This window comes from Suncus etruscus, chromosome 17, assembly GCF_024139225.1.
Source record: "Suncus etruscus isolate mSunEtr1 chromosome 17, mSunEtr1.pri.cur, whole genome shotgun sequence".
NCBI lineage: Eukaryota > Metazoa > Chordata > Mammalia > Eulipotyphla > Soricidae > Suncus > Suncus etruscus.
Window position 1 is genome coordinate 16454016 of NC_064864.1, and position 27484 is coordinate 16481499.

General features: G+C 35.9%; 1 protein-coding gene across 3 annotated transcripts in view; it reads left to right on the plus strand.

Annotated features, from left to right (window-relative positions):
- The window catches only part of A1CF (APOBEC1 complementation factor), a 98218-nt gene extending 74665 nt beyond the window's left edge, over nt 1-23553 (plus strand). Inside the window, exons 9-12 of one of the 3 annotated variants that reach the window (XM_049764614.1) lie at nt 696-901; nt 3818-3954; nt 4549-4700; nt 23530-23553. In XM_049764614.1, the coding sequence (XP_049620571.1) occupies nt 696-901; nt 3818-3954; nt 4549-4700; nt 23530-23540 (506 nt within the window). In that variant the 3' untranslated portion in view covers nt 23541-23553. Of the gene's footprint in view, nt 1-695; nt 902-3817; nt 3955-4548; nt 4701-9439; nt 9735-23529 lie in introns of those variants that run through there. The other 2 variants (XM_049764612.1, XM_049764613.1) reach the window with 2 other exon arrangements.
- Nucleotides 23554-27484: the final 3931 nt, after the last annotated feature.

A 27484-nucleotide genomic window follows, 5' to 3' on the forward strand; every position in this document is an offset into this window, starting at 1 on the left:
AAATGCATCCTGCTTCAGAGGAGGTGGGGGTAAATGCCTCTTATACAAAAAAGAATCAATAAGTGATAAAGGGTAATCAAGTTAATTTTTATTTTTTATGCCATCAATAGAAAATCAAAGATGTAAATGACAAAGCAAAAATCAAAAGGAATCTATTAATGAAACTCAATGGAAATTTAAGTTTCTTATAAACACAAATGAAAGAAAAAACGGTACCACAGATTTTCTTAATGTTGGTATTACAATGGGTCCTACAATGGTTACTACAGCAGCTAAAATTTCCAATTTACTTAACAGAGACAAAAATAGGTAAAATTTATTTTAATGTGTGGTCATATTATTCTGAATGGTTTAAGATACCTCTCAGTTTTCATTAACCTACAGGAAACTGTCAACCAATGATTAATGGTAGCATTGTGAAAATTAATCTCTGTATTGAAATTTTAAAGTTGCTTATATATTTAATAGAATTGATAATTTTGTGTCTTCCAAAGATAGTTTTGGATTTTGTTTTTATCAGTGAAGGCTGTAGTGAGTCCTACCTTACATTGAGTTTCATTACATTAGAATCCAGTGTTTTCTATCAACCTTCACGTCAATAATCAATGTGACTTGGGCTAACTTTTCCATTACAGTAAGATTCAGGGTGATTTTCTGGTGGTTTGATTCAGTTTAATGCCTTCTTACATTCCTAGAAATTTACATGAATGTACCTGTAGGGGCTGCGGGAGTGAGAGGACTGGGAGGCCGTGGCTATTTGGCTTATACAGGCCTGGGTCGTGGATACCAGGCCAAAGGAGACAAGAGAGATGACAAACTCTATGATCTTTTACCTGGAATGGAGCTTACCCCAATGAATCCCGTCACTTTAAAACCCCAAGGAGTTAAAGTTGCTCCCCAGGTAGGTAGTATTTCTTTGAGTTGAACCAAAAAGGAATTTAAAAAATGAAACATTATTTACCTTTACCTTACATTAAGTAGTTTAACTTGATCCCTATTTGGGACCAAGTTTTTGTTAGACAAAGTAACCTATGTATTGAATTGTGTGAGAATGCTAGATGCCAAATGCTATTGTTTCTTTATAGACTTCTTTTGTTTTTAATTGTGTACTGACACCTCTATTAAAGTTCTTTTAAAATGCAAAACTCTGGGATTAGAGCAATAACACAGAGGCAGGACTTTTGCCTTGCACAAGGCTGAGCCAGGACAGACCTAGGTCAATCACAGCATCCCATATGGTTTCCCAAGCCAGGAGCGATTTCTGAGCACATAGCCAGGAGTAACCCCTGAGCATCACAGGGTGTGGCCCCCAAACAAAAATAAATAAATTTAAAAAAATAAAACAAAAATCTTGAGAGCCTTTAAAATCTATTTGGGAGTTAAGTCACTTGACTTTTTTGCTTTTAATTCTAGCTTGATTCCCCTGTACCACATATGATTTCCTGAGCACTAGCAGGAGTGATATCTGAGCACAGAGCTAGGTAGGAGTAAACCCTAAAGCACTGTAAGAAAATAATTATACTTTTTTTTAAAATAATCATCAATTACCAACTAATACCTTTAACAAAAATAATATGAAGCAAAGACCTTAGCTGAGAATAAATGCAGCTGTGTCAGTCAGGGTGGTTAATAAATAAAGAATAGTCATAATAAGAAAAAATGTAGACCATCAAAGACATTTTTTTCTTTGGAACTTATTTAAGAGAAAATGCCATGTTATCTCTGGCAATATCATTAGACTTACTATCTATCTGAGGTGTCATCGGCCATATCAATTAAGTCTACAAGGATTATAGTTGTGCAGTGATGATATGATAAATTGTTATTGCTTTCATTCCACAGTTCTGTTTCCATGGTTCTGTGTGAAGTTGTGATTTTTATCATTGGAAAAGTAAAAGTTGTTCCAGAATGGAAATGGAAAAACTGGATTAAAAGCAAAGCAAAACAGAATTGAGGTTAACCCTTACAGTGCTCTCAGAGACTACCCAGTGTCTGCAGAAACACTATACCTCAACTACCACCATCTAGTTGTTCAGTTTCTATAAACCTTTATGAAATATCACTGTATCACTGCTCTCATGCCACATTTATGGAGTAGGCTAATTATTGTAATCATACAGAAAACCTGATTTTTTTAGAATTTCAGAGTGAATGTATTTTTATAGATTAATGGCTTTTTCATATATATACAAATTAGTTCATCTAAGATGTTGATTAACCCTATCCAAACAATTTAAAAAATCTCACCAAAATAGTAAAGATCAACTATTGATCCAAACACCATTCATTTGGCAGCCATCTTCCTCCAATATATAGCCCAATGAGAAGATACTCACACATAAAATTAATAGAGTTAAAATAGGAGCTGAGAAGCACTATTATGGAGCTTTGCTCAGAAAAAAATAAAAACACAAAAGCAAGTCATTCGATCTATCTTGGGTAAAAATCCAAAACAAGAAACTTAAAGTATAGAAATCCCTAAAAATTACTTAAGAAAGTAAAAATAGTTATGAAATTTCACATTCATTACAGTTCTAAGACCTGTGATACTATGCATGAGTAATGAGTAATCTTTGATTCTGCTATTAAACCCAGATTAGAAATCGATCATGATTTATGTTATATGCAAATCATCATATATGTCATCTATTAGTATTCTGTAATTTGCTTCTAGTTTTCTGTAATTATGACAAAGAAATTAATGATCATGCCACCTCCTTCAACACAGAGCCTTAAAAATGCCAGCGTGAAATGATGAACTTCCAACCAGGATCCAAGGAACTACTCTGCATAGTGATAGAGTCTATGTTCCTTCAGCAAGAGTTTGCGCAATGGGAATGAACAAATCAGCGGATAATTTTCAGCTAATCTAGCAGTTAGTTATTGGCTAATTTACTGATGTTTAGGAACCTTAGAGAATGCATTCTAGATGACAAGCTGTGATGAGCATTAGAGAGAAAAAACTAACAGAAAACAGAGGAGTCATCTACAGTTTTAATAAACTGGGGGGCGGAGGGGGGACTATGGTAGCTGGAGTACCATTAGAACAAATGAGGCAAAAAGCTTCACTGATTCATCCCTGGGGCATTTCTCTGTTCTGCTGAGTTGTGTTTTTTTTTTTTCCTTCAAACTTAGGCCCTGTTTGCACAGTTTACTGAATCTACTGACTAATGGGATTATAAGAATTTGTGGGCCACCCAAATGACTCTGGAGTAAAGAAAATATGTGCCTTTAGCAAAGATTCCATTTGCAGTAGTAATAGAAGAAAAAAAGTTCAGGAAATTGCTAAAAATGAGATCATTTCAAAATAGCCAGTAGTATTTTACAAAACATAGGTATTAAAAATACCCATATGCTTAAGAGTAAATACCATAGTTTCTTAAATTTGTATGAAGAGGTGAAAGTAAAACAATAACAGCTGATATGAAAATTTGCTCTAATATTATCATCTCTAAACCATTTATAAACAGGAGATCTGGGAATAATAATGAATACCCCAATCACACTGTGATGAAATACCAATTTTAATAGAATAAATATATTGAGCAAGTTATAAAATTAAACACTTGGTAAAAATTTACAACTAATGGATTAAGCTAAAAATAAATATATTAGAGTAAATGGTGTGAAAATAATTTTTATGAATTAATGAATATAGCATTTTAAATAGAGTTCAAATGAAGTTCATCTTAAATGTTATGAGTCATTAAGCCATGTGGCATTTTACATCTTCTAAACTGAAGATGAGCATTTAAATGGCTTAAGAAAAAATGCATATGTGATATTTGAAGGAAAACCACTTTTTTTGCAATTATAGATATTAGAAGAAATCTGTCAAAAAAATAACTGGGGACAGCCAGTATATCAGCTACATTCTGCCATTGGACAAGACCAAAGACAGCTATTCCTATACAAAATAACAATTCCTGCTCTGGCCAACCAGAATCCTGCAATGTATGTAATTTCCCAAAATTCTTAATAAGTTAGATTGTTTTATTACTAATTAACAAGCTAATATTGAAGTTTACTACCTGCTCATTTTTCCTTAAATGTAAATACTGAGATGTGTAATTTACTGGTCTATGAATGCTCCCAAATTTCATATCAACTATAAACAATGAGTATTATGTAGCATAACAAAAGAATGGAAGCTACAGGCATAAAATTAAGTAAAAATTAAAAGAAATAAAAAGCAATAGTATGTTGTTTTATCACTGTAGTGGCAAGAACCATTGAAACTTCTATATACGTGATCATTTAAATTTTTTTTACCAAGCCTCTATTTTTGCAGTTAATGGATATGAGCCTTGAATTTTACTTTCTTCTTGAAATGCTAGATATTGTAAGACTCATCATGATTCATATGTATCTCATAAAAAACCATGCATATTAATGAGTTACAAGAATGTTTCAATTTCATAAACTGTGAATGTCTAGGTGAATTCATAAATGTTCCTACTTATAAATACATATATATTATATATACATATATATACATATATATATATATATATATATATATATATATATATAAACTGTGCTTTCCAGCCATCCTTTCACACCTCCCAAGCTAAGTGCCTATGTGGATGAAGCAAAGACATATGCAGCTGAGTACACACTGCAAACCCTAGGCATCCCCACTGACGGGGCCGAAGCTCCCACCGCAACTGCAGCTGTTGCTTCTGCTACTGCTTTTCCAGGTATGGAAAATGTGTACCCCAAATGGTGCCATGCACAGCGTGTTTGGGGAACCCTCCTTGGTACCACAGACTCGCAGAGTTACTTGTGAACTCCATCTAAAATAAGCCTGATGTGCACCATCTGTAACCAAAAAGAATGTGCCAGATGAATGAACGATTAAAGTATGAAGGAAGAGAACTGAGCTAGGCGAAAGAATTGAGGTCTGGTCTGCTCAGCCCTCAACAGCTGTGTGGACTTAAATGAATCCAATTTTGGGCATCTGGTCTGTTGTGTTGGTTTTTGACCATAATGAAATTTCGCAACTACCTATTTATAGCTGATCAGGTACTCACCTGAAAACCCACGTTGCTTTCCATCATGTCAGTGATGCTCGTAACACCACAGGACATACCTACTGTCACCGGTTCTTTTCTGGTATACAGATGAAGAAACCAAGCATTGAGAAGATGAGTTTGGCAAAATTCAATAAGCTCTTGAGAAATAGCTGGAAACTATCTGTAATTCTAATATTTAATTCTATTTTCATTACTCTATGAAGAAGCAACTAGTTGGCTCTCTGGAAGAAATGCAGACACATTTTTCTTAAATGTTGTTATTTTTGGAGGGAGGCCATACCCAGATGTACTCTGTCTTACTCCTGACTTTTTACTCAAAGACCTCTCTTTGAAATACATGGGAGATCATATGTGGTGTTGGGGATCAAACCCAGGTCAGGTGCATGCAAGACAGGAAACTTACCCAGTGAACTTTCTCTCTTGCTTTGTTTGTTTGTTTGTTTGTTTGGGGGGAAGGCACACCCAGTGACACTCATGGGTTACTCCTGGTTATGTGCTCAGAAATTGTTCCTGGGCTTGGGGGACCATATGGGACATCGGGGATCAAACCCAGGTCCATCCTAGGTCAGCCACTTGCAAGGCAAACTCCCTACCACTGCGCCACCACTCCGGCCCCTCTCTTACTTTCTTAAATTATCTTGTCATATTACTTTATGTGTGTGAAGAACAGAGAGGGAGACAAAGTGAAGTCATTTCAATACATGGATAGTCCAACTTCATTTACCTCTCTATGTTTTTTTTGTTTGTTTGTTTGGGAGCCAAAACTAGTGTTACTCAGGGCTTGGTTTTATGCTCAGGGATTACTCCTAGAAGTTCTCTGGAGATTTTGTGGAGATGCCTCAGATTGAACCTAATGTAACTGCATAAAAGGCAAGGGCCTTGCCACTGTACTATTTCTCCAGATCCTAATCTGTTCTATAATTTTAATTTAGGAGCATCACATTGCTTAAAGTAAAGCCAGTCAGTTCATACATGCCTTCAGGATCATACTTAAAACACTTGTGCTAACATATTATATACTCAGGACAAATCTAATGATTAAAAATGTATCCTCTAGAGATTAAAGGAACTTAAACAAAAATATTTTTTTCTTAGCATCAAAACAAGTCTATTATTTTCACTAATAAAATTTCTTTTCTTGGGCCAGAGAGATACTACAGCAATTAAGGTACATTTCTGGCATACAACAAACCAGGTTTGATTCCTGGCATTCTGTGAACACCAACTGGAGTGATTCCTGAGTACAGTGCAAGGAGTAACTCCTTAGCATCACCAACTGTGATTCCACCAAAAATATTCATTTTATTTAAAAAATCCTTATTAGAGTAAAGGTAATATGGTTACAATAATGCTAATATTTGTGGAAGTAATGTACAAAAGTACTAACACCATCCACTGCTAAAGTCACCACTGTCTTTAAGTTACCTCTGATACAATCTGTCTTGAGTTAATATACTTCTAAAAGCTCTAAGCAGGATCTGCCTACACTTAGAAATATGTTATTCTATCGATGGTAAATTCATATGTCGGGCATGCCCATGTATGAGAATGATATTCTTCATATCCATACTATTCGGAATTAGCCTCATTTACTTTTACTTCTCATAATTTACTAATATGTCCCCCACTCTCCATCTGAGCCTGAAACTAAACATGTTCACTCTCAGTTGACCTCAATTCAGCTTTGTCGCGTTAGGATGTAAATAGTGTGTCCCTGAGGTTACCAAGACAACCAACAGCTGCCACTACAGAAGGCAAGGTGGCCTTTGGGCAATACTGGGGCTATTAGGTCTTGGATTTACTTTCCATAAAGTGGGGTATTAATGCATTTGTCTACTGGGATTTGAGTCAGACCTTCTAATTTCTTATAGAAAGTTGAGCTCATATATTGAAGAAAGCTGCACCCCAAAGACACTTAAATAATGAACTATAAAAATAAATAATTGTTTAGAGAATTTAAAGTTTGCTATCACATTGGAGAGATATTATTCAAGAATGATTTATCTTATTTTAACTTCTCTTTACTCCTGGAAGAAGTTAAAAATATTTAGGACATGAGTGTTGTTTGAGAAATACTTAAGAATTTGAGATCCTCTCAAAACTTTCACTACAGAATTAAGCATAGAATAATAGATTCCAAGGGAACAATCTGTTTGAAACACAATTACCCTTGCTTTTAAGAAATTCGTCAAACTGAAAACAATTGTAAATCCCTAAATATAAACTTTACACTAGACATACATGCACATATCCGCATGCATGCACACGTATAGACACACCTTACTTTAGAATTAATGAGAAAATTATGAAAATAATTGTAACCACATTTTTCATATATTTGGAAAATATACTAGACTTCACTAGTGCATTAGTCAGCATTACTGCCCCAAATGAACAAGCCAAGGAATGGGATTCATTTTTATTTTTAATAGTCCAGCCAGCTTCCTGCCACCACTTTCTAAAAACCACCAGAAAGCAATCAATGTGTCTGGGGTTAGGCAGACTTCCACAACTCATAAACCAAATAGAGATATTTTTTTTAATCAGGTCTCCCTTTGTATCCTAAGTATACTTTTTCCTTTCTTTGTCTTCATTTGCCGTTTTGGAATCATCTCAAAAATATTCCATGTTAGGGTCTAAAACATTAATGGGAAACTTCTTTTATATAATTGTTGTTAGGGTTCTTCAGAAGTGAAAGTTAATCATCAGGAAGACATAATACTTCTGAGAAACAGATGGATGACTTCCTTATCACTCAAATTCATGGTTCTCGCAGGGGAGTGGCATGCTTCATTATCTCCAACTACAAGCAACTTGATGGTTGAGTGGGAAGATTATTGGGGTTCACAGGCTTAACTGGACTGGCTAGGGATTTGCTATTATGACTCCATATGAAAAAAACAAATTTTTAAATAGTTTTTCAGGGCTGGAGCCATAGCACAGAGGGTAAGGTGTTTGCCTTGTATGTGGTCAACCCAGGTTTGATCCTTGGTGTCCTGTATGGTCCCCTAATCCTGCCAGGAGTGATTTCTGAGCACAGGAGTAACCCCTGAGCATACTGGATGTGTCCCCCCCAAAAAAAAACAAAAACAAAAAATCAGAGGTTGGAATGATAGCACAGTGGATTTGCCTTGTCTGCAGTTGGCCCGGGTTCAATTTCAAATGGTCTCCTGAGCCTTCCAGGAGAGATTTCTGAGTGCAGAGCCAGGAGTATCCCCTGAGCCCTGCCAGATGTGGCCCACAAACCCAAAATATATTTATTAAAATTTTTTCAATACCTTTCCTTTTCGAGACAGTCCCTACACATTCTCACTGGGGAAAACACTAGTTTTAACCACTGACTTGGGGGAGAGGAAGAGAAAAGATGTGTAGGAGAATGAGCAACATGATCCATCAACTCATCTGCCTCCTCTCCTGTGTAAAAGCTGATGCCCTCTGGAGAAGTTTTAAATTTAAATCTTAATCAGCTCAGAACCTTGTTATATTTGTGTCTTAAAGCCTATCAGTGTTTCTAGCTCTCAGGTATGAATTGATTCAGACATGGAAGGCTGATATTTGAGAAATACTTCTCTAAAATACTTCTCTAGAGTATTTTAAATGACATTCTACTATTACGCTGAGTGAAATAAATCAGAGAGAGAGAGAGAGAGAGAGAGAGAGAGAGAGAGAGAGACACAGAATAGTCTCACTCATCTATGGGATTAAAGAAAAATAAAATACATTATTGTTATAATCCCCAGAGATGAGACTCACAATATAAAGCTTACCACAAAGAGTGGTGAGTTCAGTTAGAGAAATAACTACACTGACAACTGCCATGACAATATTAATAAATGAGGGAAGTAGAATGCTTGTCCTGAATACAGGCAGGGGGTGTGGAAAGAGGGGAATGAGGGCATTGAGTGTGGGAAGGTTGCTCTGGTGACGAATGTTCTTTTTATAACTGAAACCCAACTATAAACATGTTTGTTATCATGGTGTTTAAATAAAAATATTAATTTTTAAAAAAAGAAAAGCATTAAGAAAAATCCAAGATTCAAAATAAATTGCTGGACCATAGAGCTAGTACAAGAGCTAAGGCTTTAGAATTGCCTTTCACCAATGCTGACTAGAATTTCTTTCACTACAATAACGATCACCATCAATGATCTCTGAACAGTAGATATCCCTAAGAATAGAGTTAGAAATAGCCCTTACGTACTGCCCAGTGTGGGTAAAAATCCCCACTCAAAAAAAATCACTGAGTCTGGATATGATGATCCTAAGGATACCTCTTCAGATAAATATGACAACTTTGGCTTTCAGAGATTATATTACATACTTCTATTCCAGAAAGAAAACAACTAGAAAAATGAGAGAAAATGTGTCTTTGTTGATGATATTTTCTTGGGTTTCTCTTCCAGGATATGCTGTCCCTAATGCCGCTACATCTGTGTCTGCAGCCCAGCTTAAGCAAGCAGTGACCCTGGGACAAGACTTAACAGCATATACAACATATGAGGTTTATCCCACTTTTGCCGTGACTGCCCGAGGGGATGGATATGGAGCCTTCTGAAGATATCTTTCTTTTAATTTTATAATAAGACTTGCAAAACCCGCACTATTAAAGACATAAACTTTAAGTTTAGTTCCCTAATAATATAATTCCTAAAGAAATGACTTTTCTGAAACTGTGTAGTGTATACAAATTGCAGAACCCTAATAAGAGAATGCTCCTCCTAATGAAATTACAAAGACAGGCTTTCATCTAACAAACAGCTAAATAGTCATTGCACCCAAAAGTCATTATTTCATAGTGAGCAGGTGTCCCAGAAATTCTGTTTGCAAAATGTGGCAGATTAGAAAGAGATTCTTACACAGAAAGATTTTAGTACTGATCAGATCTAGGCAATCATTAAAAACAAAGAGAGCCAAGCAAACACCAGCATTTTGCTCCCTGCCTCAAAGATGTTTTCGGGGTACACGCACACAAACACACACACATACATGCATGCACAGAGGCGTTTCAAATCATGTTCATCGTTGCTTACTGTCTGGAACATGTTCCAAGTAATGAATTAAGCCTCTCTTTGGTAAGAAAATTTTGTCTAGTCAACTGACCATAGATCAGATCTCCTTGATCGCTGAAACCCCTGTGGACTTTGATGAAAGTGATGTGATGTGTGGTCAATACTGATAAAATGGATCAAGACCATCCATAAAATAGATCATAATGCATCAACATATTAACTTATACATGAGTTGTCCTAGAACTCCTAGTCTCCCCTAAGAATCTCCACAAGAATGAATCATTCCAACTTGAAATATTTTATCTCTATTTTAAACATTTTGACTTGCCTATATTAATCTTATTCTCATTTGGCTCATCTGCAATATTATAGATCTACAGCATATCACTTGTGGTAATTTGTCCTTTTCAACAAATTAACTGAAAAATCATTTCAAACAAGGAGAAAGGTGAAGACTTGCTTTCATTTATTTTATCTTGTTTCAGTATCACCCAGACTACCATGCAGTATTCAGAACCAGGTTAACTTGGCTTCAGCCATGGGTTATCTAGCGCACATTAAAGGCTTTAAGAAATTCTACATTTTCTTTAACTTTCAGTAAGTTTCAGACAACTTTACTATATCTAAATACTTTGGTCTTAAACTGCCACAGGAAAACTTGACATTCCTCACCGCCGAAGAAATAATTTTTCACATCACAGCAAAGATGCTGTGTACCCAATTTCCCTAGAGCAGGGGTCTCAAACTCGAGGTCCAGCGGCCCTCCGTACAACATTTTGTGGCCCGCGGCCGGCCTTCAAATATTGCAGTATTCGCTTACCGAATAATCGCATTAAAAATCGCATTAAACATTCGCATACCCTGAGCAGTTCCGTTCGGGGTGCAAATATTTAATGCGATTTTTTTGCAATTTTTTTTCTTACTAATGCGATTTTTTATTGCGAATATTCGGTAAGTGAAATCCCTTATGCGGCCCTGCCTCACCCCGACTTTGCCTCCTGCGGACCCCAGGTAAATTGAGTTTGAGACCTCTGCCCTAGAGTTTGAGGCCAGAAGAGAACATCTGGTGGTGAGGGGGCTACAAAAACTAAGCTAGAAAAAGAGGCATTGATTGCTTGTCACACTAGTAAATGATTGCTTTTTTATTCAAACAAAACTAATCTAAGAGTAAATTAATCAGACTCAATAACTCTTCCAACATCACTAGTGGTTTAATACATACAGCACTAGAATTTTCATTAGAAAAATCTCATGGCCCTCATAAGACTCGAATGGGGACAAGGCAAAACAAAAAAAAGGCAAAGATAAAAAAAAAAAAATACATCAATTCTTCCATGAAATTCGGTCATCCAAAGTCAAGTGAGGAAAACGTAGGTTAATTTTAATAATAATTAAAAGTTTTCATTTAATTCCAGTCAGATAGCAAACGTCTCAAAGCTTCACTGAAGCTATGAAAATCATTCATTTTCTTTCCCATATAACTTGGAACATGGTTCATATTCATGAACCAAAGTTCACGTACTAACCAGGCCAATTTGATCATCTCTCAAACCAATTACATCAGAATGCCTTGAAGCCTATCTTGGGAACAGTATTTTTGAAGAATTTTTTTTTCTGGGGATAGGAGAAGCAAGAACACAGTATTCCTGGTGGTGCTCAGTTCTCACCCCTGTTTAGGGGTTGCTCCTGGTGGTGCCTTAGGAGTCTGACAGTGTAGGAGTCTAACCAGGAATGACTACAAGCTCTTGCCTGGCAAGAGCTTCAACCCCTAGACTATTTTTCTGGCTCCCTTGTGAAAGATATTTAGTAAATGCACTATGTATGAACTACTATATGTTTTCTATGATACTCATTAGCTTTTTTGTTATATCACTTTTGTTAAAAAAAAAAAAAAGAAAAGAAAAGAAAACTGGGGGCCGGAGCAGTGGCACAAGCAGTAGGGCGTTTATCTTACACTTGCTAACCTAGGACATACCACAATTGGATCTCCTGGCATCCTATATGGTCCCCCAAGCCAGGAGCAATTTCTGAGAGCATAGCCAGGAGTAACCCCTGAGCATCACCAGGTGTGACCCAAAAAGTCAAAAAAGAAAAGAAAAAAAAAAAAGAAAAATGTGAGAAAAATAAGAGACTTCAATATGTATGTGGAAAAAGCTCATTTTTGAGTAAATTCCTTTGTTTTCAAAGCCACTGACTTTAATAATGTCCATTAATGTTGTAAATATGCAGCCTGCTTCAAAATTTTCTAAAAGTAACTCATAGCTGAAAGTGAACAATATAGTCAATATTTGCATAATATTAGGACCATATATCCCTTCTTTGCACTGATCAAGAATTCTTCCACTGTAAATATGTCCCTATAGTGTAATCTGAAAACATAGTACTTTATATATATTTTGTAGATACTTTTATGTATTGTAGCTAAGTCTTTTGGACAAATATGCTTTGAATATAATACCATAAATGAGTTTTTGATAAAGACTTCAAAGACGTATCATAATTTAAAAATTTTAATACACTAAAAGGAAAACTAGACAACAGACATTTCTGTCTAAATGCACAGTTATGTATTGAGTTTTATTGAACTGACTTTCAAAGTTTATTTTGAAGGTTTACCTCAACCTAGTATCATCATTAAAATGCTTTGAATTTTTCTAGAACATAATCATAGAACATGGATGTATCTCCATCAGACCATCTATTTCCACTTTCCAACAACAGAGCAGAAAAGAACAAATTAAGGTTTCTATCATGAGAAAAGCTATTAGGAAAATAATTTTTAGAGTTTGCTCTTCCTTTCTTAAAAATGTGGTTAAAGCACTTTTAGTGGAACTGAGACCATGAAAGGCAACACCAATGTAAATATATGACCTTGATGTGGCAATTTTTATTTAAAAATTATCAAATATAGGGACCAGAGTGGTGGCGCAGCAGTATGTCGTTTGCCTTGCATGAGGCTGACCTAAAACAAACTGCGGTTCAATCCCCAGTGTCCCATATGGTCCCCCAAGCCAGGAGCGATTTCTAAGTGCATAGACTGGAGGAACCCCTGAGCATCACTGGATGTGGCTCTAAAAAAAAATTATCACAGTTGGGCCCCACTGGGCAGGCATAGTTTCGTGGATTTTCCCGGCCTGATGTCCCAAACAGGGGACCCGGCTTCTGCAAAAGCTTGCTGGTTTTTATGTTCTCTAAAAAAAATTATCAAATATAAATAGCATACATCATTATATTGCTCCTGAAATCTGATATTTTAAAAGCTATCTTCTTCTTACAGTATTTATATTGAAAGCAAGTTTAATAGTGTAGCTTTTGAATACATAGGTAAATTTATAGGACACAAAACTTAATTCACCCCAGTTCTCAATTTTTTTAGTAAATATAAAAAATACCACACTTTAATTAATAGTGAAGAAAAATAAAACCAACCTGAAAGGGAAAAAGAATTTGGAAACAAAATGTTTTCAATACATTCAAGAGTGCCTGAATTAAAATATCAAGAATATCTACCTCCCTCTCCTTCAGAGATTTTTTCTCCTGCTTTGAGATCAAAATCAAGGAGAAAATGCTTTAGTTGAGGGGAATGGGAGATATTAAGAAAATCCATTTAATAAAAGGGGTAGTGAGTAGGAAATTCGTAGAGCAAAGAACTCCAGTCAAGATTTAGCATTTTGTCTGGAGTAACAATGCATCCTGGTCTGCCAGCACAGTGTTGACTGATGTTTGCTGTCACAATTTATTAATACAATACACCCCGTTTCCTCCTTAAGAGAACAAATTAAGCAGAGACCCTAGCTTCATGATTTTCTCTCCCTCCCTCTTATCATTCAAAAGAAATGCAGTTATTTCTACTTTCTAACTGGAGTAGAAGTATCATAACAGAAAAATACATCATCTCCTCTTATAGTTATCCTCAGTCCACTCTATCCTCAGTCCATCTAACTCCTAATTGTCCTCAGTTTCATTCAACTACCCCCAAGGAAGGTGTGTCCTGAGTTCTATCTTCAGTGGACAAAGTGAACTACCACTAGCTATGCTGAGCAGAAGGCAAGTTATCCTAAGATAGCTCTTGGGAACAAATAAGTTTCTAGTCTGTCCAGATCAATGGATCATTAGTAGTATCAAAAAAGGATTTGCTATATCCCTTCTTCCTTGAAAGAAACTACTTATACCCCAATCTAGATAGATTTTATGTGTAAATCTTAACCTTAAAAGTTATTTCCTTTCCCCCTTTTGCTGTTTTAGAGATTTGATCAGACACTAATGCTCTTGCATTTAACCTCCCCGTTATGATTACTCATCAATTATATTTCACCAAAAACTTCCTTCATGAATGCTTTATTGTTTTAAAGGAAAATAGTAACAAATATTTTCTATAATTCTTTACTTTTTTAGTGTGTCTTCAGCAGAAAAACTAAATTTTGTTTAAAATTAATTTTATCTCTATAGTTATTACCTTCCCACCCAAATCTTATATGATATATATAATAGGACATATGATTAGTCTCTGTTTACTATGCACCTAGTCTTGTGCCAGAAACTGTGAATACAAATATATGCATATATTTCTTCACTCATTTGGCCATGAAGTCTTGTATGCCATTCTGACCATTTTTTTTTACCTTTTTGTTTTTACCTGAAAGTGATTATTATACTTGAGTGCATCATCTTGTAGATTTTGTGATTTTGTTAGAATTTTAAAAGAAAAATCAATTCCATGCTAAACTTGGTTTCCACTATTATCAACAAGTAATAGTCTGGTACAATACGAATTTTTGAAGATGAGATTAATTCTTCTATTGATACTACTGTTTAAGAACAGACTTTTTAAATGTTTCCTTCCAGAGATCTATAAAAGACAGAAAGAGACAAAATTTTATTTAGAAATCCAGAAGTGTTTAAAACTGAGTTTGAAGAATGGAGCCTGAGTTTAGTGAATGGGGAGTTGGCCTTGAACATGTAGATCCAGGTTTGATCCCCAGCATACCTTGTGACTCCCTGAGCCCATCAGGGATGATACCTAAGCAAAGAGCCAGGAGTACTAAGTCCTGAAAATAGCAAGGTGTGGCCCAAAACAAAAACAAAAAAGCCCACATGAATTTGACTAATTTACATACTAATTTCTGACTCTGATAACTCATGATTTTTATTTACTTGAAAACATTTTGGTACTTAACCACTTTATTTTTTACTAAATATGCTTATAAAATCAAAACACTTCAATTATTTTCTCAGATGTAGAGCACACATGAGGTACTAGGTTATATCCCTAATATATTTCTCTTATTTTCTTTCTCTCTTATATGCACACACACACACACACACACACACACACACACACACGCACACACACACACACACACACTTATCAGACCTAATAATGCCTATGTTTTTTCCACATAATTAGCAATGGAATATATACTTTTTTTAAATGTAAATTTTACCTTTAAACTTGGCTTTTATACTATAATTTGAAAGATTAGTGAGCTTATAAGAGTCAGGTAAACCTATTAAATTAAATTAACCATTATCAATGGTTTAAACATGTAGAATAATTTTTGGCATTGATATTTCTCAGAAGATTTTTTTAGTTTTCTGACCTTAATATAGCCATATACTCTTATTCCCCCTGTCTCACAATAAGGAAACTGTCAGTAAAACACATTTCTAGTTTTTCAATTCTAAACAATGTCTTGTATTTTTCCTTTTTGTTATTATTTACTTTATTTATGTAAAGTTACTTAGCTGAGTTACCAAAAGAGATTAAAACAGTATTATAAAATGTGCATAAAGCACTTATTTTTGTACATTGAGTACAATATTTTATATAATTTTGTGCTCTATCTAAATATGTTAAGTAAATTATACCATTTATTTCTGGGAAAATGATCATTGGCTTGGATAAAACAAATATAATGAAGTATAATAAAACAAATGGCACTCTAGAATCATCAATTACATGACATGAAAAAAGCATTATTGTAATGACAAGTGTAATTTCAGGATCGTAAAATGATTTTAATTGTATTTTCAAGTTACATTATAATTTTTTTAATATTACATGAGTTGTCTGTTTTTTTCCTTTTCTGAAAACCAAAGTTTTACTCTTTCTGTAAAAATTCTTAAATATTAATGACCCATAATTGCAATATATTTTTGGTAATTTTCTTATATCTGTGTTGCTTATAAAAATTCTGATCAGTGCATACTCAAACTAAAGGTAAATTTTAACAAGTTTATTACTTCCTAATTAGCAAAAACCATAGAGAAACACTGAGAAACGTAAAATAATAAGAAAACATGACTACAAAAAGGTAAGTGGAGTCTGATATCAACATATGACATGAAGCATGTACTGAAAGCAAAACTGGAAGAAATCAGCAAACTATACTTGAAGCTCAGATCAAAGGATCTATATTTTGTATAACTTTGGGCTAATGATCACTGCATTTTTAAAGAGCTGAGCTAATTTTATTTTTACATTATAAAGAGTTGTTTTTTCAAAAAGAATTTGTGATCAAGATTATAGGTAGTTAATGATACCTAAGAACTTCTAAAAACTCAATTCTGAATCGGTTGATTAGATTTGCCTGTTAGTGACAGTTCTCAAAATATCAGTGATTTAAATAAGAGAAAGTTTTTGTCTCTCATGGCAAAGTTCCATGGTAAAGCTAGTATTGTGTCTCACAGTATCATGAATAGTAGGTACTTCTTATTTTCCTTTACTTACATGATTTTTATGTCATGGTCTAAAATAATGGCCTTTCAGTATGGATGTGGGGAGAAAGGAACTCGCATTCACTGCTGGTGGGAATGCTTTCTTGTTCAGCCTTTATGGAAAACAATATGGAGATTCCTCAAATAATTGGAAATTGAGCTCCTATATGATTCAGCTATACCACTCCCAGGATATATCCTAGAAATACAAAATCACAACACAGAAAGGCCTTCTGCACACCTATATTTATTGCAGTGCTGTTTGTAATAGCTGGAATCTGTAAACAACCCAGATGTCCAACAACAAATAAGGGGCTAAAGAAACTGTGGTACATATATACAGTGAAATTCTATGCAGCTGTCAGAAAAAAATTAAGTCATGAAATTTCCCTATACATGTATGGACATAAAAAATATTATGCTGAGTGAAATAAGTCAGAGGGAGAGAGAGACACAGAATAGTCTCACTCATCTATGGGTTTTATGAAAAAATAAAAGGCACTATTGTAATAATACTCAATAGAGATGAGAGCTGGAAGGTCCAGCCCACATAAAGCCTACCACAAAGAGTGGTGAGTTCAGTTAAAGAAATAACTACACTGACAGCTATCATGACAATGATAGTGAATGAGAGAAATAGAATGCCTGTCTTGAATACAGGTAAGGAAGGGGTGGGGGAGCAGGTAGATGAAGGGCATTGGTGGTGTGAATGTTGCATATGTATGTGTGTGTGTGTGTGTGTGTGTATATATATATATATATATATATATATATATATATATATATATATATATATATATATATATATATAAACTAACTACAGACATGTTTTAATCATGGTGCTTAAAATATATTTATAAAATAAATATTTTGATAAAAAATTAAAAAGTAATTAGAGACTCAAATGGAATAAAAGACACCCCCTGGGCCTGGAGAGATAGCACAGCGCGTTTGCCTTGCAAGCAGCTGATCCAGGACCAAAGGTGGTTGGTTCAAATCCCGGTGTCCCATATGGTCCCCCATGCCTGCCATGAGCTATTTCTGAGCAGCCAGGAGTAACCCCTGAGCACCGCCGGGTGTGACCCAAAAACCAAAAAAACAAAACAAAACAAAAAAAAAAAAAACGAAAGATACACCCTGGCTCTCTCTAAATGAGATATACTGGAAGCCACCAAGCAATACTAAGGCTTAAATTTCATTAAATTAATTAAATTTTTTATTCAAAACTAAAAATACAGTTGCTATTTAGGTAAATGCAAAATTACTTTCACTTATGAAAGAAGAGAGGAATTAATATGGATGAAACCTATTAGAGTTTACCACAAATACCTTTATCACAGAAAATAATATGAGGGTTCAAGGAAGTTAAACCCACAAAAGAGAGAGAGAGAGAGAGAGAGAGAGAGAGAGAGAGAGAGAGAGAGAGTATTTGTATTTGGGTTCTGCTTAGGACTTATTCCTGGCTCTGTGCTAAGAGGTTACTTCTGGTAATGCATTGAGGACTATATAGAGAGGCAGGAATCAGAGTTGGCTGCATGCATGACAAATACCCTACACATTGTGCTTTCTCTCCAGCCTCTGAAAATCATGCTTTAAAAAAAATTATACTACATTTATAAAATATAATTGCCTTATAGAAAAATCTTGTCAACTCTACAAAAAGTAGAAAAGTAAGGGGAAGATACATGATTTCTTGTACAGAATGTATTTTATTTATAAATTTTAACAAGAATCCATAATTAATATTTACCAAAATGCATTTGTAATAACACAAAAAGACATTTTTAAATACTTAGAAATAAATATGAAACACCATATCAAGCCAGTACAATAAGAATTAAAATGCATGTATGCCTGAGATTAATACTTAACACCACATCAAAAGAAAAAAAATGTACAAAACATCTTTGAGAGTACTACAATAAAATTAACTTAAAAATCTAAATAAATTGAGATATAACTTCATTAATTTGAAGTGTCAATGTTGAAATGTTAAATGTGTCAATGTTAAAAATGTCATTTTTCCAACTGTTTTCATGCAATCCCAAATTCCATAAAAACTTATTTAGATATTCACAAGCTCTAAAATATTCACTAATGATATAATTTAATATCTCATACTGCCTGACTTCTTATTCTTTTTAAGGGGGGTGTTGTCTTTTGGGGGCCACACCCCGTGACACTCCTGGCTATGTACTCAGAAATAGCTCCTGGCTAGGAGACTGTAGGGATGCCGAAGATCAAAGCAGGTCTGTCCTGGATCTGCCACATGCAAAGCAAATGTCCTACCATTGTGCTGGTTCCAGTCCCTGAAAATTGAATAAGACATTGTGGTATTGAACCAATGGCCAACAGGTACATGAAAAAGTGCTCATTATTACTTATTATTAGGGAAATCCAAATCAAGATGACAATGAGATATCACATTACATCAGTGATCATGGCATACATCAAAAATATTGGGAACGTAGGACCAGGGCAGTGGTGCAAGCAGTAAGGCATCTGCCTTGCCCACGCTAGCCTAGGACAGACTGTGGTTCAATGCCCTGCATCCCATATAGTCCCCCAAGCCAGGAGTGATTTCTGAGTACATAGCTAGGAGTAACCCCTGAGTGTCACCGGGTGTGGCCCCAAAAAACAAAATATATATATAGGAAACAATTTGTGTTAGCAGGATTGTGGAGAAAAAGGAACTCTCATCCATTGCTGATGGGAACTAAATATGGTCCAATCCCTATGGAAAACAGTATGGAGGGTTTTCACTTACCTCAAAATTGGTCTGCCATATGACCCAGCAATTTCTCTTTTGTGTATCTATCCCCCAAACAAATAAACATTCATCCAAAAGAAATATATGCACACCACTACTCATTGCAATACTCAGTACAATATCTAAGACTTCAATCCACCATTATCACCACTAGACAGACCCTCTAGGCAAAACACTAGCTTAGACTTGGAATCAACACAGATGTTGAATACCAGTATACATCTAGTGGTTAATGTATATGTATATATACAATATAATACTAAATAGCAGTAAGGAATGATGAAATCATGCAATTTTCTGCAACATGGATGGAACTGAAAGATATAATGTTAAGTAAAGTAGGCCAGAAAAATAATAAATACAGAATGATATAACTTATATGTAGTATTTAAAATAATTTCATGATGAAATGCAATACTTAAATGAGGGTTGTCAAGAATACTAGGCCCCAGAATGTAGTGAGGAGAAAAAAAGAAGTTGAGTAGAGAAGTAGAAAGGCACATATGAAATGACCGGGGGGGGGGGGGGTGGGGTGGGTGGGGGGGGGGGGGAGCCAAGGGATGTCTGGTGCATTGGTAGTGTTAAGAAAAGACAAAACTGGGAATAAAAAAAAAAAAAGAAAAAAGAAAAGACAAAACTGGGGCCAGAGTATTAGCACAGTGATAGGATGTTTACCTTGCACACAGTGACCCAGGACAAACCCAGGTTCAATCCCTAGCATCCCTTATGGTCCCCCAAGCCTGCCAGGAGCAATTTCTGAGCAGAAAGCCAGGAGTAACTCCTGAGCATCACCGGGTGTGGCTCAAAAACCAAAACCAAAACAAACAAACAAAAAAAAACTAAATATACAAGCAAGAATCAACAACAAAGAAATTATGAGACCCAAAATTTAACAACAAACTTTAAAAGGTACCTATTATAACAATAGACTTAAGTAGAGGTTAGTTGTAATGGATGGACTCTGGAAATATCAGTGGAGTGAGGCTAACAATGGTGGTGGTATTACTCCTGAAACATTTGTATGTCTAAAACCCAATCATGAATAACTTTTTAAGTTACAATAGTTTAAATAAACAAAAATTTTAAATAATATAATGATCATCCATCAGTGCTTAGATACATTATTTTAAACAAGCTGAGTCAACTCAAGCATGTCATATAAACATTCCTGTTTCAATTTTCTGATGTCTTAAAATCGGGTAACTAAATTTCCAATATAATCAGGACCAAAGAGTATATAGCATTTAAAGCATGTGAAAAAGATGAGAATAATAACGTTTGTTGTTCTACTTCCATAATAAAAAAAAAATAATGTTGTGGTATTGGTGCTAGAATAATAAGACAGACTCAAGGATGCAAAAGAGTTCAAAAATAGATTTCCGCTCATAAATAAACAACTGGTTTGTGGTAATACTTTAAAGTCAAATTAGAGGAGAAAGAATTGTCTTTCTCAGCTTCAAAATATAGTCAGAAGACAAGTGGCCTCAACAGTTGATGGTGCTTCGTTACTAAACCAACTAGTCCCAACTCTATAGCAGCCCAGAGATCACACTCTATTGTCACTCAGTCTTCTATCTCATGGAGACACAATTTCTCCAGCCACTATCCAGTTCTTGCATGATCAAATGAGTGACTACTGGCCATTTACAATCTCATATCCCCACTTGTGCCAGATACACTCAAACTCAGCACACAATTGCTACTGGTCACTGATTACTATGCACCCCTGATTCTTGAAGCAGAATTGGGCTTAGCACACAATTGCAACTAGGTGTCCATAACCTTGAACCTCTGATCATCAATAAATTCACTTGACCTCGATTCTCAGAGAACACTGGATACTAGGGACTGCAATTCACTGAAAGTTGCTCAAGCCCACTCAAGTTTGGCACATAGGTAGCTCCAGGTATCCACGGTTTGAAACTCCTGATCTTTTCACAGCTCCATTTAAACTTGGTACACAGGCCTTGCCAGGCTCTTGAAACCTTGTACCATTCACTCCCTACCCTGAGACCCAGTGACCTTGGCTATAAGGTGCTGCCAAGAACCGAACAAGTTGACAAGATGCCACAGCAACTGCAGAGACTCAACCCCGGTTACTGTCCAGTTAAATTTAACATCATTAGAAAGAAGGTGATTTACCACAAGGAGTGATGAGTGCAGTTAGAGAAACAACTACACTGAGAACTATCAAAATAATGTGAATGAATGAGGGAAGTAGAAAGCCTGTCTAGAGTACAGGCGGGGGTGGGGTGGGGAGGAGGGAGACTTGGGACATTGGTGATGAGTATGTTGCACTGGTGAAGGGGGGGGGTATTCTTTACATGACTGAAACCCAACTACAATCATATTTGTAAACAAGGTGTTTAAATAAAGATATAACAAAAACATGGTAAAAAAATGGTGACTTAGAAAATAAACGTAGGAAAATAAAGCCTTTTTTAAAATGGGAAAATTAGAGACTAAAGAGATAAAATGGTGTGTAGAATGCCAGGACATGTAGAGAGCTCCCAATACTTTGAAAAAGTAAATTATATAGTATTGGAAATGTACTTAATACATTATAAAGAATAGCTATATATTGGAACAAAAAGAACTGCCAATAAAGTCATAAAGATTAAAAATCACATCAAACGTCTTTTTTGGATTACATGTCATAAAACTGGAGATCAACCATAAAAAAAAAATCAAGGGAACATTTCAAACAGATTGAAACTAAATTATACTTGCTACTTAATAATTACTGTGAATTATTACTGTGAAAAAAGCAAATTAGATTTTATCCAAAAAATTTTCCTTACCATAGTGGTAAAAGTTTTGAGCATTTTACTAGTTGTGATAATGCAGTAATTTTGTCAATCAAACAAAAAAGTAATTAATAGTAGAAAATTGCTAAATATTTTTAAATTTATATGAAGGGGCCAGAACAGAACAATAGCACAGTGGATAGGGTATTTTTCCTGTATTCGGCCAACCCAGGTTCACTTTCAGCTTCCCATATGGTCCTTCAAGCATACCAGGAATAATTCTGTGCACAAAGAGTAACCCCTGAGTATTGACAGGTGTGACACTAAAACCAAAAAAAAAAAATTCATATTAAAGTGATAGCACAGCGGTAGGGCATTTGTCATGCACGTGGCCAACCCAGGACAGATGGTGGTTTGATTCCCTTCATCCCACATGTCCCCTGAGCCTGGCAGGAGAAACTTGAGTGCAGAGCCAGGAGTAAACCCTGAGTGCTGCTGGGTGTGCCCCCCCACACACAAAAAAAAAAACTTCATATTAACTAACATTGTTTCACAGTCAACATTTCCATTTCCAGTCAGTGAATCAAATCCTCCCTGAAATGTGCAGTCTAGGAGCAATCAGAATAAGAGACCCAGGCAATTAAATGTTTTCAAAGGAAAGCTGATTTTGTCTTAGAGTGGTGACTCCTACAGATCTGTTATTCTTCTGACATACTCCCAGAAATAACCTTCTGCTGTGCTAATAAGAACACAACCAGGGAAATCTAAATTTGAGAGATAATTATTCTCTCTGACCTCTTCTTCCCAAAGTCATTCAGTAGCGAGTGAATGATCTGAGCCTCCATTTGGCAGTTATAAAAATTTAAACTCCTGTGTCTGTGTGTGTGGATAGTTACATTATAACTTATTAGTACTGAGTGAGCTCCTTTGGCTCACTTTTTTCTGATAAGAGCTGGTATAAATCATGATCCTTGGCTCGTCTTACTGGCTTCCTGTTAGAGGTTGTGGACTTTATTGTCAGCCTGGTGTCTCTCTGCTGAGTACCTTGGAAACCATGTTCTAATGTTCCATCAAAATCCCAGACCAGACCAGCAAAATCCTCAAGATAAATCATTGATGAGATCCAACACCCAATCTGTGCCACTTATGAAATGGCAAACTACTCCGACGACTGTGGAGCCTGTGACTGAACCGACCTTAGCAGAGAGCCAACTTTAGATAATGATTCTTCTCATCTTATCTGCATTTAGAATTTTCCTAATGGCCTGTCATTTGATGTGACTCTCCAGTTCTGAGCATGCCAGGTATCAAGATGGGAATCAAGTGAACTAACTTCCAGTTCCAGATTTACTTCCACCTTAACCTGTGTCAATGTCTGAGTGCTGTAAACTAAGATAGGGTATTCTATGCTCTGTTGCCTGGAGAAAGCAAGAGAATAGTTTAAGTGTAGAAAGAGTCCTAGTAGGACTTTATAAAGAACATAGCACACCCTCTTGTTTAAATGCACTCAAATTCTATAGAAATTGATAAAAATAAATAAAAATAAAAAAGAGGAGAGGGCAAAAAAAAGAAAAAGAAAACATGCATAAGACAAAAATTGTCTATGGCCTCTTACAGTTTGGAAACTATGACCTCTAAGATAGCTACCTACAGTCCACTCCAGTTTTGTTTTTTTGGGAGGAGGAGGCCTAAGACTGTTTTAGGTCAAGAGTACTGAACTCTGTGTGTGTGTGTGGGAGAGAGAGAGAGAGAGAGAGAGAGAGAGAGAGAGAGAGAGAGAGAGAGAGAGAGAGAGAGAGAGAGAGAGAGAGAGAGAGAACACTTAGATCAAGTATGACATCCAGTGGCCTATTTGGTTAATGACACTTATAGAGTGAAATAACTTAGGATATTTAACCTGCTAAGTACTTAATCTTGCTGAAAAATTTTAAATTGAAGAAATGGAACTAAAATTAATATTCTCCATTTAGGGGCTGGAGAGATAGCATGGAGGTAGGGCGTTTGCCTTGCATGCAGAAAATCAGCGGTTCGAGTCCCATAAGGTTCAACCATCCCATATGGTCCCCCGAGCCTGCCAGGAGCAATTTCTGAGAATAGAGCCAGGAGTAACCGAGTGATGCTGGGTGACCCAAAAACAAACAAACGAAAAATTCTCCACTTGGTTTCAGGCATTGTGAAACAAATTTCCTGCATTTACTTCACTCCATCGTACCTGCAAAACAGGTAAGAAAACAGAATGAGGTATAAAACTGAACTTACTAGCCTAAATTGTCAAGCTTATAAGTAATAATGGAAAGTTTGAATCTTGAGTCTATATTAAATTCCATTATTCTAGGACCTGAGAATATATTTTCAAATGTCTGTCCTATAAATATAAAATTGATCTGAAGAGAGGGTAGTAGTTATAGCACAACTGTAGGGCATTTGCCTTTCACGTGGCTGCCCATATAATCTCATATGGTCCCATATGATCCCTCAAGCCGGGAGCCATTTTTGAGCACATAGCCAGGAGTAAGCCCTGAGCATCACCGGGTGTGGTCCCCCCAAAAAAATCTGAAATTGAATAGTGTTACCTCAAACACATGCAAAATAAAACAACAACCCACAGTTCTAGAACATTTCATGATATGACTAATGTGACTGCTAGGGATCCATTTTTTAGCCTCAACAGGACCATTTCACAGGATAAGCCTGTGCTCTGGATTTTATTCCCCCCATACTATTTTAAAAGACTTAAAAGGGATATGTATATTTCCTTCATATATTTGTTTAAGTGTATTTCCTTAATAGGTATAATTTTTGTTGTCTATTTTCTTATGCATATGTAGTTTTTCCCCATTCCTTTATATAGATCTGTTTAGCAGAAAATTCCAGTAGTTAACTTTTTCTTGGGTTCTGAGTACATGTTAGAATCAGGTTATGACTGTTTAGCTTATTTTTACCCCTATATGCACCAGTAGTATCCTGTAGCATCGTTTCTTTTTTGCATAGGCCCATTAAAATGGGGAAATCCTATGTGTGGAAATATTTTCTTATCAAAAATAGCAACTCATAAATTTTATATAGCAGTGGGGCCTTTCACTCTAAACATTTGTAATAGTGACTTAACTCAATCATCAGATGATCAGAAAATGGACAGTCATCACTAAACCTTGGATCCCATCTATGAAACCTATAAGGTTATCTGCACCAGAACCAGAGATAGTTTTCTCCCGAAGAAGGCCCTGATGCTGCCCTAGCACCAACTTGCTCCATAATGTGTTTATATGATATCTTGATGACTCGGAAACAGCAACAACTTATTTCAGGGCAGGTTACCTGCATCTCCACCTAAGGGTGTGATGGAATCTGAAGACACTCAGTAACATCCTGATTTCAATGTAGGATCTGTGCAAAAAATAGGATCTCTAATTACAGAAACCTGACTGTGACAACCATGATTGAAAAAAAACTTTTACTGGGACCACAAAGACAGACATTGGGTTTAGACAATTTATTATGCCTAGAGACTGCATTTGATCTCATGGTAGATGCTTATGGGTAGGTTCTCTTAATTTTAGGCCAAAGTTTTTTCCTTTCTATTCCCCCAACTTTTGCTGTGCATATGCAAAAAAAAAATGCCACACACAAACCTTAATTTTTGTACTTTTTTTTTTATTTCTTATTCAGTTCCATTCCCAGCATCCCATGTGGTCCCCCAAGCCAGGAGCGAGTTCTGAGAGCATAGCCAGGAGTATCCCCTGAAAGTCACCAAAAATTTTTTTTTCTTTTTGGGGGCAGAGGTAGAGGTTCATGGAGGAGCCCAAACATGGGACTTATGTGCTACTCAGGTCTACACTGGAGTGACTTTGTTGACAATAAAATGTGAATTAATATAAAGTACAAAACTAAACAACCAAAGAAAAAACTCAGACAAATAAACTGAAAAAAGTAAAGACATTTGACATGTAAGCTCTTTGCTTTAACCCCAAGGAGAGGAATGACAAAAAAAAATTTTGTTCTTAATTTTTAAAATATTACAAATTATAAAAATTGTGTTTTAAAAATTGTCTTTAAACATATATATTGTACAAAACTTTTTAGCAATTTCTATAATTCTGACTTGTTCCGAGAAAGTATATTTGAAAATCAAATCTCAGTTTACATTTTGGGAGAGAAAGATCTGAATGACACTTTTAGATTTATAGAGCACTGACTGAATAATAGAAAAACAAGGAACCAATCAGCGCTCTGTTCAAATTTGCTAGTTAAGTGTGCAAATCCCCAGTACCAAACCACAGCTTTTCTTTTGAGTAGATGCCCATAGCATCTCACACAAACACACACACACAGCAGCAACAACAACAACAACAACAACCCATTTCATCTTCCTTCCTCTGATCCCAAAAGAACCAAATTCTTAAAGAAATAACCCTATTTCAAAAAGCTGCAAACAAGTACAAACTGGAGCCCATGGAGGATAAAGTTGGTTCGATAACTTTGAGACACTGAATAGGACAGACAGGTGAAAAGAGGCCCTACCTGGACAAGGACAAGAGGGGCTTTCTCTGGGTCAGTCCACAGCCTTCTCCATGGTTCCCTGCATTGTCCCTATATGATAGCCTTTGGCTGCCTGGAAGCCAGATTCCAGCTGCTGGGCAGACACCAGGAGGGGCACTAAGACTGTAACAGGTGTCTGTGTATCCTTCTGTCTGTAGTTATAACCTGTTCTGCCAACTCCAGCCCAGGTCACAAGGAAACGGCACATGGAACTCCCACTTGGGAGTTGTTGATCTTGACTGCTAACAAATACATCACCATTACAGTAGTGCCTCTACATTACCTGGCACTCTTCACTACCTGACTACTTCACTACCTGGCACCTATGTACTTAAGTTGCCTTTTTATTAAGTTATTAAATGCTGTTTCTTTGCAGTCTGGAAGTTCTTAATACTTTTTCTTTTCTATTATTCAACTACTATCTGTTGTCATCAGATTAAGTTTTCTCCTTCCTTTTAGACTCATTAGACACAAGGATCCTCTAAAGGTTGGGTCCCCCTTAAGCTTGTGGGAGGAACAGGGGGAAATGTCACAGACCTCTGATTGGACAGTCCTTGGGTGCCGCACTGCCAGAAGAATAATTAATTCTCCTTTATATTTTATTATTATTTTTATTATCCTATCATTATTATTTTTGTTTAAGGGCCATACCTGGCAGTGCTCATA